This window comes from Hemiscyllium ocellatum, chromosome 6 (genome assembly GCF_020745735.1).
Source record: "Hemiscyllium ocellatum isolate sHemOce1 chromosome 6, sHemOce1.pat.X.cur, whole genome shotgun sequence".
Lineage (NCBI taxonomy): Eukaryota > Metazoa > Chordata > Chondrichthyes > Orectolobiformes > Hemiscylliidae > Hemiscyllium > Hemiscyllium ocellatum.
Window position 1 is genome coordinate 17423310 of NC_083406.1, and position 14868 is coordinate 17438177.

The 14868-nt window shown below is 41.3% G+C and overlaps 1 protein-coding gene across 1 annotated transcript in view; it reads right to left on the minus strand.

The window, feature by feature from the left end:
• The window catches only part of itgbl1 (integrin, beta-like 1), a 223897-nt gene that overhangs the window by 25774 nt on the left and 183255 nt on the right, over nt 1–14868 (minus strand). The window contains exons 8-10 of the mRNA XM_060826498.1: nt 10025–10141; nt 4566–4712; nt 3235–3351 (exon numbers count right to left, since the gene is read on the minus strand). Of these exons, the coding sequence (XP_060682481.1) occupies nt 3235–3351; nt 4566–4712; nt 10025–10141 (381 nt within the window). The remainder of the gene's footprint in view (nt 1–3234; nt 3352–4565; nt 4713–10024; nt 10142–14868) is intronic.

A 14868-nucleotide genomic window follows, 5' to 3' on the forward strand; every position in this document is an offset into this window, starting at 1 on the left:
AATGTATCATTGGTTTATCAAGAACATTTATACCTGAATCGCTGGCAGAAAGGTCAGTAACCAGGGTTTAAGGTAAGGAAGTCGGAGCTGAGATGGAATCTACTTCACACTGTGAGTTGTTATGGTTTGGAATGTGGTGCCTGAAAGGGCAGGAGTAGCAAATTAAATAGCAACATTTAAAGACAAATGCTTGAAAAGAAGAAACATTTGCAAGGTAATGGAGAAAGAGCTGGGTAAGTGGGACTATGTGGAACCTACAAAGAGTTAGCACAATGGGCAAAATGACTTCCCTCTGAGCAGCATAATTCTATTAATTGCAATTACACTTGAATCAAGATATGATCTATGCCTAACAAGAAGCTTGTTTCGTGGCTCGGCAAATGCACAAGACATTTTACGATTTGCTCCCAGTGTCAAGATGGGCTTCAACAAATCACAAATCTCCCCATAGCCCATGTCATAGAGTCATAGAGATGTACAGGACGCAAACAGACCCTTCCGTCCAACTCGTCAATGCCAACCATCGAGTCATAAAGATTACAGCATGGAACCCTTTGATCCAACTCGTCCATGGCAATCAGATATCCTAAATTAATCTAGTCCTATTTGTCAGCATTTGACCCATATTCCTCTAAACCCTTCCTATTCATATATCCATCTAAATGTCTTATAAATGCTGTAATTGTACCAGCCTACACCACTTCCTCTGGTACCTCATAGCATACACACACCACCCACACCATGAAAAAGCTGCCACTTAGGTCCCTTTTAAATCTTTCCCCTCTTACCTTAAATCTATGTTTTCTATCTGGATTTCCCCCACACCGGGGAAAAGGCCATGTCTATTTACCCTATCCATGCCTGTCATGATTTTATAAACCTTGATAGATCACTCCTCAGCCTCTGACCCTCCAGGGAAAATAGCCCCAATCTATTCAACCTTTCCCTGTAGCTCAAACCCTCCAATCCTGGCAACACCCTTGTCAAGCTTTTCCGAACCCTATCAAATTTCACAACATCCTATAGCAGGGAGAACAGAATTGCACTCAGTATTCCATAGTGGCCTAACCAATGTCCTGTACAGTTGTAACATGACTTCCCTACTCCTGTATTCAATACACTGACCAGTAAACGCAAGCATATCAAATGCCTTGATCACTATCCTATCTACATGTAACTCCACTTTCAAGAAACTATGAACCTGCACTCCAAGGTCTCTTTGTTCAACAACTCTCCCCAGGACCTTACCATTAACTGTATCAGTCCTGACCTGATTTGCCTTTCCAAAATGCAGCACATCACATTTATCTACCTTAAACTCCAACTGCCACACCTCAGTCCATCTGATCGAGATCCCATTGTAGTCTGAGATAACCTTCTTCGTTGTCCATTCCACGTCCAATTTTGGTGTCATCTGCAAACGTACTAACTATATACCTCCTGTGTTCACATCCAAATCATTTATATAAGTGAAGAAAAGAAGTGGACCCAGCACCGATCCTTGCGGCACTCCACTGGTCACAAGCTGTCAGTCTGAAAAGCAACTCTCCACCACCACTCTCTGTCTTCCACCTTCAAGCCAGCTCTGTATCCAAATGGCTAGATTAGATTTTTAGATTAGACTTACAGTGTGGAAACAGGCCCTTCGGCCCAACAAGTCCACACCGACCCGCCAAAGCGAAACCCACCCATACCCCTACATTTACCCCTTACCTAACACTACGGGCAATTTAGCATGGCCAATTCACCTGACCTGCACATCTTTGGACTGTGGGAGGAAACCGGAGCACCCGGAGGAAACCCACGCAGACATGGGGAGAACGTGCAAACTCCACACAGTCAGTCACCTGAGTCGGGAATTGAACCCGGGTCTGAGGTGCTGTGAGGCAGCAGTGCTAACCACTGTGCCACCGTACCGCCCGCTAGTTCTCCATGTATTCCCTGTGACCTAACCTTACTAACCAGTCTCCCATGGGGAACCTTGTTGAATGCCATACTTAACGCCATACTTACAATACAGCTCTGCCCCCATCTCATTCAAAAAACTCAGTCAAGTTTGTGAGACATGATTTCCCACTCACAAAGCCATGTTGACTCTCCATAATCAGTCTTTGTCTTTCCAAATACTTGTAAATCCTGTCCCTCAGGATTTCCTCCAACAATTTGCCCACCACTTATGTCAGGCTCACCGGTCTATAGTTCCCTGGCTTTTCCTTACTACCTTTCTTAAATAACGGCACCACGTTTGCCAACCTCCAGTCTTCCGGCACTTCTCCTGTGGCTATTGATGATACAAATATCTCAGGAAGGGGCTCACCATTCTCTTCCCGTGCTTGCCACAGAGATCAAGTCTCGGGGATTTATCCACCTTTATGCATTTTAAGACACCCAGCACCTTCTCCTCTGTAATATGGACATTTTTCAAGATGTCACTATTTATTTCCAAAAGTTCTCTAACTTCCACATCCTTCTCCCCAGTAAACATTGATGCAAAGTACTTGTTCAGTATTTCCCCCATCTCCTACGGTTCCACACATAGGTGGCTTTACTGATCTTTAAGGGGTCCTGTTCTCTCACTTGTTACCCTTTTGTCCTTAATGTATTTGTAGAATCCCCTATGGATTCTCCTTAGCCCTATTTACCAAAGCTATCTTTATGTCCTCCTTTTGACCTCGTGAATTCCCTATTAGGTATATTCCTACTGCCTTTGTACTCTTCCAGGGAATCACTCAATTTCTGCTGCATAAATCTACCACATGCTTCCTTCTTATTCTTGACCAAATTTCATGAGTCATCCAGCATTCCCCATACCTACCAGCCTTGTCCTTCACCACTGCTCAGATCCCTTTCACAAATTTCTCTTGTAGATATTTTGTTCCATTGTAACAGTTCTAATATCTGAAGAAAGACTATGCAATGTTTATTTTACTCCCAGAAATTCTTAGATATGACTCAAACCCTCTGCCTTCACTAACCCCCTTCAACTTCAGCACTCATCCAGAGCAAAAACTGTTTGAAATCAGATTCTCAGTCACTGGAAAATTACCATGTGGTTTATCCTTAATTAATGGCATGCTTCAACCTTCAGATTTTCTTATTGAATGTCTGTAATTGTTAGTGAGATTATAAAAACTACTCAGAGTTTGTCAAGTTTAGTCTGATCCAGGGCGCTGTCCAATCCCTGCAATGGTATGCATGACCCAGAGGATTAGAAATTCAGAAAACAGTAATTACCGGTGCAGATGACACCTTCGTGCTTGTCACATTCTCGATCATCGCATTCACAGAGTTGACCTGAGATATACCATTGCTGGGGTGAGCCACATATACACTTTCCACAATGGCAGGAACCTGGAAAAGATTTGTGCTGCAAAATTTATGATTTGGAATCAAAACCCAGCAATGCTCAGTCAAATATTACTAACAACAGGTAAAGGTCAGCAGCCACTGAGAATTCATGTTCCACTCACATAAGGGCCAAGGTATATAATTTGCTGTGCTGATGTGCAATTGATAGAGTGTTTTGATACGGTAAGCAGAAACTACCACTGGCAAGAGAGCATTAAGCAAAGGATGCAGATATAAAATAATGAACAAATGAACCAGTTATGAGCTGGAAATTGATGCCCTTAAGGATTGTGAGAGCAAGTTCAACAATAACTTTAAAAACAGAAATGTTTGAAAAGAAAATTGTTGCACCATTGGGAAAGAGCAGCAGGGTTGGACTAATTGGATAGCAGTACCACACAGTCGGGAGAAGCAGTTACCGCCATCGATCGCCTCACAAAATGTACATGAAATAACATCAAGTTGACCCTTAGGACCCAAACTGATGGCTTAGAGGGCTTGCAGTCTCAGAAAACATGTTGTTTTATGACTGTGGAACATGGTCAACCTACGACTTGCAGGAAAAGAAGCTGAATCATTTCCATCTTTGCTATCTGCTGCACAGTATAGGGATGCCCTGGTAGGATGCGGCATAACAAGTGTGGCTGTCTTCTCAAAGGCACAGCCTCTGAGTTTGTTCGTAATCATCAAACAAAGGCCACTTCTACGATCAGGCATATCTACAAGTCGGAAGACAGTTAATGCCCATCTGGACAGTGAGGTAGCTGGAGCTGCAGGACTAATGGGGCATCCAATGCTCCATTTCAAGCATGTCTATAAGTGTGACAGAAAACCCCAAAGTATCAAAAGTCACAAGTGTAAATCATTACCTGGCAAAAGGAGAAAATGGAAAGACCTTCCTGTTGGTTTGTACATGCTACCATGTACACAGCATGGCAACAGATGCCAACATCAAAAACAACAACCTATAACAATACTCGGCAGCTTCATTAGTGGCAAAACCTCAAGGTTTGGGCCCTGCAGCCATCAGCAAGGCTGCACCATATGAAGAACATCCACCTAAATTTGCTGCATGTTCATCATCTCTCATAGGTCAATGGACAACAACAACACATGGCCAAATGGGCATTCTTTTGTGCCATACCATTCAAGATTAAAAAACAGAACAAACATAAGAGATAAATAACAATTTCAGGAATCACGTGGGCTGTCCCCACCCTTGCCAGAGCAGATTGTTCCATTGAATGATTCACATAGACTCCTGCTTCTTTCTTCTGGCATGTTGCAAGTCCTCGGATATTGGCAGTATTTCCCAAACCAGTCGTCATTGCAGATACATCGACCACATGAGCAGATGCCATTGCCTGTTGGGTGAGTAAGCATAGAATGACCATGCTTTAAACACAAATTATACTCTCAATTGGTTAATTTAGATTTTGTTGTGTGAATTAACTTCAAACCAACAAGCGTCCATTAATGCCTAAACCTTAGAGTAATATTTGAAATATTTCCAATTTCCTTGCCATTCTTCAAATTGTCTTCTTTATTAACTTATGGATCATCAAGCAGATTTATAATCAGTGGTTATATCCATCTGGGACCCTTTCATATTGCTTAATCAAAGTCTGAATGAACCTTGAATAAATAGTCGTTTCACTATTACTGGCCTTGGTTATTGATTACAGGTCACTGCAGCTCAAAATGTTTGGACTTGTTCAATTATGCTTTCACAAGGCACACAGTGACCAGGGAAAATATTACTTGTTATAAGCTCAAATGTATCTCAGATTAGTGATGCAGAGAACTTTAGTCTGAGCTGTAATTGGATCTGTTAAACGATCAATGAAATGTTTTTCACGAGACGGTGACCCTCACTTTACTGAGGTTGGATAGAAGGGCCCATAATTGATCAAAAAAAAGCACAAAATGTTTTTCAGCTTCAAATTGCTAAGTTGTTCCAAATAATTGTTCAAAACTAATTAAAACGAACAAAGAAAGCAATGACTATTTTGCAATCAATCATAAAACAATTTGGCGCTATGTTTGAAACAATTACTCACTTAACAGCACAAGATAGCTTTGCCTGCATCTCAGAGCAATTTCGAAATATTTCGAACACTGCCAAACTTTATGATTTACTCTCGGCACCAACGGGTACTGCCAATATTACATGAAAGTAATTCACCTCTATTTCACTTCAACCTAATCCTGGCTGATTACTTTTGTGCTTGTTTTTCAAATGTCAGTTTATTAGTTCATCTTGCTTCAGATTCCTAACCATTATGCTACAGTATCTAACATTAATGTTGCAATATTGTTATTTACAGAGAATGGTGTTGGCCAGTTCTCCTGTCCGTTCGTTCCATATTGCATTCTCTGTAAATTTGAAGTCATCCAAACCTTTGCTGCCAGTAACATAACCTATGGCAAGCCCCATTTATCTTTCACCCCTGTGCCCTGGATTTATATTGGTTCCCAGCATAGCAACATTATAATTATCATAGAGTCATAGAGACGTACAGCATGGAAACAGACCCTTCAGTCCAGCCCTTCCATGCCGACCAGATATCCCAACTCAATCTACTCCCACCTGCCATCACCCTGCCCATATCCGTCCAAACCCTTCCTATTCATATACCCATCCAAATGCCTTTTAAATGTTACAATTGTACCAGCCTCCACCACTTCCTCTGGCAGCTCATTCCATATATGTACCACCATCTGCGGGAAATAGTTGCCCCTTAGGTCTCTTTTATATCTTTCCCCTCTCACCCTAAACCTATGCCCTCTAGTTCTGGATTCCCCGACCCCAGGAAAAAGACTTTGCCTATTTATCCTATCCATGCCTCTCATAAATTTGTAAACCTCTATAAGGTCACCCCTCAGCCTCTGATGCTCCAGGGAAGACAGCCCCAGCCTGTTCAGCCTCTCCCTATAGCTCAAATCCTCTAACCCTGGTGACATCCTTGTAACTCTTTTCTGAATCCTTTCAAGTTTCACAATATCTTTCCGATAGGAAGGAGACCAGAATTGCATACAATATTCCAACAGTGACCTAACCAATGTCCTGTACAGCCGCAACATGACCTCCCAATTCCTGTACTCAATACTCTGACCAATAAAGAAAAGCATACCAAATGTCTTCTTCACTATCTACCTACTTGCAACTCCACTTTCAAGGAGCCAAGAGCCTGCAGTCCAGGGTCTCTTTGTTCAGAAACACTCCCTAGGACCTTATCATTAAATGTTTAAATCCTGCTAAGATTTGCTTTCCCAAAATGCAGCACCTCACGTTTAGCTGAACTAAACTCCAACTGCCACTTCTCAGCCCATTGGCCCATCTGGTCAAGATCCTGTTGTAATCTGAGATAATCTTCTTAGCTGTCAAATAAGGTACAGAAGCTTGAACACACACACACACACACACACACACACACACACACGCCGGTTTTGTAACAGTTTTTACCCTACTGTTGTTAGAATACTTAATGGACTCACAAACTCTTAACATTTGGTTGTACCTGTGTTTTTGTTTTTGCTACTGTTTACCTATTATTTACTTATCTATGCTACATAATTATGTCATCTGCCTGGATTGCTCGCAAGACAAAGCTTTTCACTGTGCCTCGGTACACATGACAATAAATTCAATTCAATTCAATTCGATTCAAATTCTGGTCAAATATCTCAATTGCTTCACTGTAATCTCCTCAAGCCCTAAAATCCTTTGCAGCATCTGTGTTTCTCCAATATCTCCTCCACTTTCAAATTTTTACTGGCTTCACCATTGGCCAGCGCACCTTCAGTTGTCAAGGCTCTTAACTGTGGAATTCACTCTCTAAGTCTCTCCACCTCTCGATTTTCCCTCCGCCTTTATAACAATCTGTAAAACCTCCCTCTTTGACTAGCTGACTCAGTGTCAAGTTTTGTTTATTAGTCACTCTTGTGATGAGCTTTGGAATGTTTTACTATATTAAGAGTGCTATATTAGTAAAAATTGGTTATTTGTTTCTGAGATTTGTTGCACTTCAGAGGGCAAACCTGTGAACCGACCCCCTATAGTTCCCCAAACAGATTGAAGATCAAGTGGCCCCGTATCATCTTGAATGTGAAAGGATGGGAGTTGCAATGACAGCTGACGTTACCCAAGTCCATTTTATCAATGTTTCCCCCACTATACCATCCAATTAAGGCCATTATAACTACTGTCGGATCAATCATTCCATACAGAAACATTTTTATGTTTGCCTTTGTGAGCAACACCACCAGCTAGAATATTGGAAGAACACAGACAGATCAGGAATGATGATGAACAACATTCGGGCATTTAGGTCCAAATTAAGAGGTGAGCACTAGCCAAGGTTAAGTTCTGGATTTGCAATCCGGACATGAATGTTGTTCCTATCTTCATAAAATCATTGTAAGCAGACAAAGTACATTTTTACTAGCACAGTGATGAACAGACTTCATTGGAAATTTCATCACTTAAATTGGCAGACATAGTGATGAGAGTGTTTCTTTGTTTTAAAACCTTGTACACATTTAGATATGAGTCCTGGAGTAAACATGACATGGTACAATGTTGAGGTTGTTTACATTGCTAACATTATATTAGTTTTCTGTTTTGCAGGTTAGATTTGACATTGCTAATTACTATTGTATAGATAATTAATCTGCAGACTGATTTCAGAGATGTTTAAATTCTGCACTTGAGATTGGCTGCACTGCATTCAGTTCTGAGCCCAGCACCTCAGCAAGGAGCTGGTGGCCTTGGAGTGAGATGCAGCAGAGGTTCAGTGCTGCAAGGGTTCAGTGCTGCAAGGGTTCAGGACACATTGTAAAATATTTAAACATTTATAAATTGAGTGGTAGATTTTTGTTCTGTAAAGAATACTAAGGCTTACAGAACCAAAGCAGGTTAGTGGAGTTCAGATACAGATCAGTCATGATTTAAATTAAATGGGGAAACTGTTTTATGTTCCTTCCTATACTCGATTTTATCAATTGTGAATTCTTAATCCATCGCTTGAAGATTTCAAAGTGTGCCATGGACTCAATGGGCAAAATGGCATCCTTCTGTTCCTGATTACTCTATTTCAGAGATCTGTGTGCAAATATAATATTTACTTTATGATGGCAAATCTAATACACAAAATAAAAATTAATACAAACTCAATGACATAAAGAATTTCAACACTTTCTATCCTAAAAGTGTTGTTATGATGTTTTACTGTGAATGATAAATTCGAAGACTGAGTGTGTGAGAATTGCATGGAGAAGCATGGAGATAATTACTGCATTGCAATGTGAGGTATGTGCTTGGAGTTGCGATTTGTTGTCATTTTAATTACAAATTATTGCCTTTTACTTTTCTGCATTCTTTCCATTTCAATGTTATACATTAATGAGCACAAAGTGTTTGATTTTTATCTTCCCATCAAATCATGGTTTGTTTGGAGATTTGATTAAAAATTACTCTGTTATAAATAGAGCCCAGTTGTGATAAGTTATGAAGATGAGGATGAATGAAGTTAGTTTTTGGTGTCACTTTTTAACTATCAGCATCAATTGAAATTAATTCTTCATTGCTTCCATCTTTAGGTTTATTGCAGCAGATTAACATGTTCTTGTGTTAGTCCAGTTAATGACAAAGCAATCATTAGCCTTTTGGAAAGTCATCACTTCCAATGTCCTCTCCAAGCCACACAACATCCTGTCCTAATTATATTACTGTCACTAAATCAAAATCTTCGATCTTTCTCTCGAGCAGCACAATGGTATACCGATATCAACAGAGCAAGAGGATTCCACACCACTATCTTCTCAGGGACAATAAAGAAGGAAGGAGGAAATCCTTCCATTTGAATAACACTTTACACACCAGCAGATGTATTAAAGTGCCTTTAACCAGTGAAATATTTTTGAAATGTGGCAGATGTTTAATGCAGGGTAAGCTTTCACAAACAGAAATATGACAATTGCAACATTTAAATGGGTAAATGAATAGGAAGGGTTTAGAAGGATATAGTCAAATGCTGACAAATGGGACTAGGTTAATTTAGGATATCTGATCGACATGGACAGTTGGATCGAAGGGTCTGTTTCCGTGTTGTACATCTCTATGACGCTATGACAATGACCAGATAATCTATTTTGGTCTGATGTTAATTTCAGGATAAATATTGGCCAGAACACTAGCTGTAGCTTCGGTACTTTTCTTCAAAAAGGTGGCATCGGATCTTTTACAGATACTCAGTCAGTCAGGTGGGGCGTTAGTTTAAAGGTCAATCAGAAGGTTGGCACCCCAACGGTGCAGCACTTCCTCTGTCCTACAGTGCAATGTCTTTTGTAGTGAAGCCCAGGAGTCGGATTTGAACCCAAAGGTGAGTGTGTTGCCAACTGAATCACTGCTGTCAAATCAGAGAACTTCAGGATAGATAATAAATAGTGGGCTTGAATGCAATTTTCATATCCTCAAAAATAAATAAATAAATAAATATGCAAGTTGCATCATTGGCAGAATCACTAGAGATGTCTCTGAAGTTTAAGGCACCGGGATGACTAATTTGCTGCAAATTGATGTAGTGAACAATTCATTGAATGAAAAGGACTTTTCTGCTTTGCAACAGTGTCTAGTTTTCTTATTATAATATAAGACAAAAATAAAACCACCTACCACCACAGATGGTTCCTTCACTGTCCTCACACTGCCGGTCATCACATTCACACTTTTTTCCATAGACACGCCTATCTCCCGGTGGGAAACAAGTACACTGACCACACTGGCATTTTCCTAAATAGAACAGTCAGTCAGTGAGTTAAACTCCTTGACAATACAAAGACAAGAATGGTTTTTACAAAAAGTACTAATTAAGGAACAGTCATTCAAATTTTGCTGAACGTTTCCATTATTGAGGTGTAAATCCTCCCATCGTAATGTGGTGATTCCTTCTGATCGTCACAAAGAATTGATGAAGCATTTGGCAGTGGCCTCACAGAAACTGCACTTCATTCTCAATCCCCACATGAGTTTCAGGAAAAAGGTGCACTTGCATATTGACTGCCCATTAAAATCCCCACAGAAGGTTTGGGCTTGTGGTTAGTAATACAGGGAGGTGACTCCTTACAATGAGATGAAAATTGTCATGACTACCAAAGCTGCTAAACCCAGAATGCAAACAATCAAAAATTATGGAGTTTCATTCCTTCGGGTTGTAAATCATTGTTTGAGATTCTAATAATGCTTTATTTTCTCTCTTAAGCAATTATTCTTTATTCTGTACTTGCCCTTGATTTGAGTCTAATTCACCGGAAGTCCTTGTCCATCATTACGTATTCCCCAAACCTTAAATGTCTAGTAGACTGTTTGTCTCATTGTTCTCAGGATGACTGAGCTGGACTGACATCAGCTCAGTCATCCAATCAGAGTCATAGAGATGTACAGCGTAGAAACAGACCCTTCGGTCCAATACATCCATGCCGATCAGATATCCCAACCCAATCTAGTCTCACCTGCCACTACCCTGCCCATATCCTTCCAAACCCGTCCTATTCATATACCCATCCAAAAGATTTTTAAATGTTGCAATTGTACCAGCATCCACCACATCCTCTGGCAGCTCATTCCATACACGTACCACCCTCTTTGTGAAAAAGTTGCCCCTTAGGTCTCTTTTATATCTTTCCCTTCTCACCCTAAACCTATGCCCTCTAGTTCTGGACTCCCCCACCCCAAGGAAAAGACTTTGTCTATTTATCCTATCCATGCCACTCATAATTTTGTAAACCTCTATAAGGTCACCCCTCAGCCTCTCCCTGTAGCTCAAATGCTCCAACCCTGGCAACATCCTTGTAAATCTTTTCTGAATCCTTTCACATTTCACAATATCTTTCTGATAGGAAGGAGACCAGAATTGCACGCAATATTCCAAAAGTGGCCTAACCAATGTCCTGTACAGCCACAAGATGACCTCCCAACTTCTATCGACCTGCAACTCCACTTTCAAGGGGCTATGAGCCTGCACTCCAAGGTCTCTTTGTTCAGCAACACTCCCTAGGACCTTACCATTAAGTGTATAAGTCCTGTTAAGATTTGCTTTCCCAAAATGCAGCACCTCGCATTTATCTAAATTAAATTCCATCTGCCACTTCTCAGCCCATTGGCCCATCTGATCAAGACCCAATTGTAATCTGAGGTAACCTTTCTCACTGCTGAAAATGTGTTGCTGAAAAAGCGCAGCAGGTCAGGCAGCATGCAGGGAAAAGGAGATTCGACGTTTCGGGCATAAGCCCTTCTTCAGGAATATGCCCGAAACGTTGAATCTCCTATTCCCTGGATGCTGCCTGACCTGCTGCGTTTTTTCAGCAACACATTTTCAGGTCCGATCTCCAGCATCTGCAGACCTCACTTTCTCCTCGAAGATTTTAACCTTTTTCACTCTCCACTACACCTCCAATTTTGGTGTCATCTGCAAACTTACTAACTATACCTCTTATGCTCACATCCAAATCATGAATATAAGTAATGGAAAGTAGAGGACTCAGCACCAATCCTTGTGGCACACCACTGGTCACAAACCTCCAGTGTGAAAAACAACCCACCACCAACATCCTCAGTCTTTTACCTTTGAACCAGTTTTGTATCCAAATGGTTAGTTCTCCCTGTATTCCGTGAGATCTAGCCTTGTTAACAGTCTCCCAGGGGAACCTTGTTGAACGCCTTACTGAAGTCAATATAGATCACCTCTACCACTCTGCTCTCATCGATTCTCTTTACTACTTTTTCAAAAAACTCAATCAAGTTTGTGAGACATGATTTCCCACGCACAATACCATGTTGACTATCCCTAATCAGTCCGTACCTTTCCAAATACATGTAGATCCTGTCCCTCAGGATTCCCTCCAACAACTTGCCCACCACCAACGTCAGGCTCACTGGTCTATAGTTCCCTAGCTTGTCCTTACCACCCATCTTAAACAGTGGCACCACATTAGTCAACATCCAGTCTTCCGGCACCTCATCTGTGACTATCAATGATACAAATATCTCAGCAAGGGGCCCAGCAATCACTTCTCTAGCTTCCTATAGAGTTCTAGGGTACACCTGATCAGGTCCTGGGGATTTATCCACCTTTATGCATTTCAAGACATTCAGCACTTCTTCCTCTGTAATATGGATATTTTTCAAGGTGTCACCTTCTATTTTCCTACATTCTATATCTTCCATATCATTTTCCACAGTAAATACTGAGGGAATTCAGGAGAAATATTCTCACCCAAATGTGAGAATGTGGACGTTGCTGGTTTCTGGTGCACGCTACGAGACAAGTCTGTGCTGCCAGAGTGCACTGTTGGTGCATTGTGGGAATGCCAGGATGGTTGTGATGAGTTGTCAATGTCTGGAGGAATGCATTTGGCTGGTGTTCATGCTCCGTTCCTTCAAGTACTGTTGCTCAATGTCCAATGTGGCAATCATTCAGAGCTGATTCAGCCTGGTATCTCCTCTGGCTTCATTGACAGGTTTTCCCAAAGTCCCTCAGGTTTTCTAAGATAGGTCTCTCACTAGTAATAGGCATGACCTTCCTTGGCCTCCTCCATTGTAGCAATGAAGCCCACCGCAAATTGAAGGAACAACACTTCATCTTCTGCCTGGGCAGACTACAGCCTAAAGGACTCAAAATTGAGTTCTCCAATTTCACATAACTCCCTTCCCATCACCTGACTCCCCTCCTAGCCCCTCTCCTCCCATCCACTCCTCCCTGCTACCAACCAGATTCATTCTTCCCATTGACCAACCAGGTCATACCCTCTACCTGTCTTCACCTAGCTCCACTTCACCACTCTGGTCCCGCCACCCCCTTTATCTGCAGCTCCCCCTACACCCACCCCCAGTCCTGAAGAAAGGTTACACCCAAAATGTCAACTTCTCCACCTCCTGATGCTGCTTGGCTTGCTGTGTTCTTCCAGCCTCCTGCCACAGTATTAATGGAGGCATATTTTGGCAGTAACAAAATGTTTACAAATGATAATGAGCATCATTTAGCATCTTGCTACTGCCAAGCGAGAATCTCACTCATACTGCTTGTTCAAGCATAACAGACTTGAATGTTGAGATAGGCCTTGCCACACTTTTTCCTGAATTGGCCACGTATCTCACCTTAGCCCATGTCACTCAGACCCCTATACGATACCACCCATGGAATGGTGAACACAATACATAGACAATACACAAATAATGGGACATTCAATAGGTACATGAGGGGGAAAGTATCGGAAAGATAGTTGGACAATGTAAAGTGGGATAAAAACTCATGTGTAGCCCATCACTCTGGCAACTGAGTGATATAGCGTTCCTCTGATCTCTATGTTCTCTGTATGTCTATGAAATACATTTGAAAGATTGACAATAACAACAAAATACTTAAACAACACATTATTTAAAAAGGAAAGAATTGCATTTATATAATTCCTTTCATGCACCAGAACCCTAAGGTTCAACAGCCAATGAAATATATTTTGGTCTAATTGCAGTTGCAATGCTGGGAATGCAAAAACCAATTTGGATAAGCAGGTTTCGACAAATAGCAAAGTGATAATGACCAGATAACTTGCTTTGTGGTGGTGGCTGATTGAGGAATAATTATTGATTATGACAACAGAAAAAGCCCCCGTGCTTCTTCAAAAAGTGCCATTGACCTTTTGCAACCACCTGAGGTGACAGATGGGGTCTTGGTTTTACATCTCGTTCAAAAGAATAACACCTCTGACAGTGCGGCACTCCATCAGCATAACACCAGGAGCATGAACCTCAGAGTGGCATGTTAAAATCTTGGGCCAAGACCTGAAACCCTAACCTGCTGACTCAGCAGTGAGAGTGCTACACAGTGAACCATGGGTGACACTCCATTGTAGTAAATAGTCCCAAGATTTAATCAAATAAAATGTGACACTGAACTGAATAAGGAGTTATTGGGGCAGATGGCTACAAGCTCTGTCAACAAATACAAGTTTTAAGGCTCATTTTAAAGGTAGAGAGATGTGGAAAGAGGTTGGGAGATTGAGGAAGCACGTTGTAGAATTTATGGACCCAGGCAGCTAAAGACCTGATCGACACAGATAGAGCAATGAGAATCAGGCTGGCAGTTCCCTTTAAAGGTAGAATTATTTGTATTTGGTTTGAAAGTCTCACAACTACAGTACAAAAAGCGATGTAGCAGGTGTTTACTTGAACTGGAAACAGGTTGAATTGGTTCAGTCAGTCAAAGAAGCAGTGATGAAGAGATGAACGATGCTGTGACCTTGTGACTGTCCTTGGACCCTGGCATCAATAAAACCCTTGAAAGATGAAATCCTTGATGTGTTGCCTTTGATGTTGAAAGTGAAGTCTGACTCTCTCCCCCAGTCTTTAATACCAACAAAAACTTGCAGCGAGCATGAGACAAATTTATAATTCCAGTGATTTCCCTGGTGCATTGATTCTCCATGAAAGCAGTCACTTATCACAATACTTGTGAGAATTTA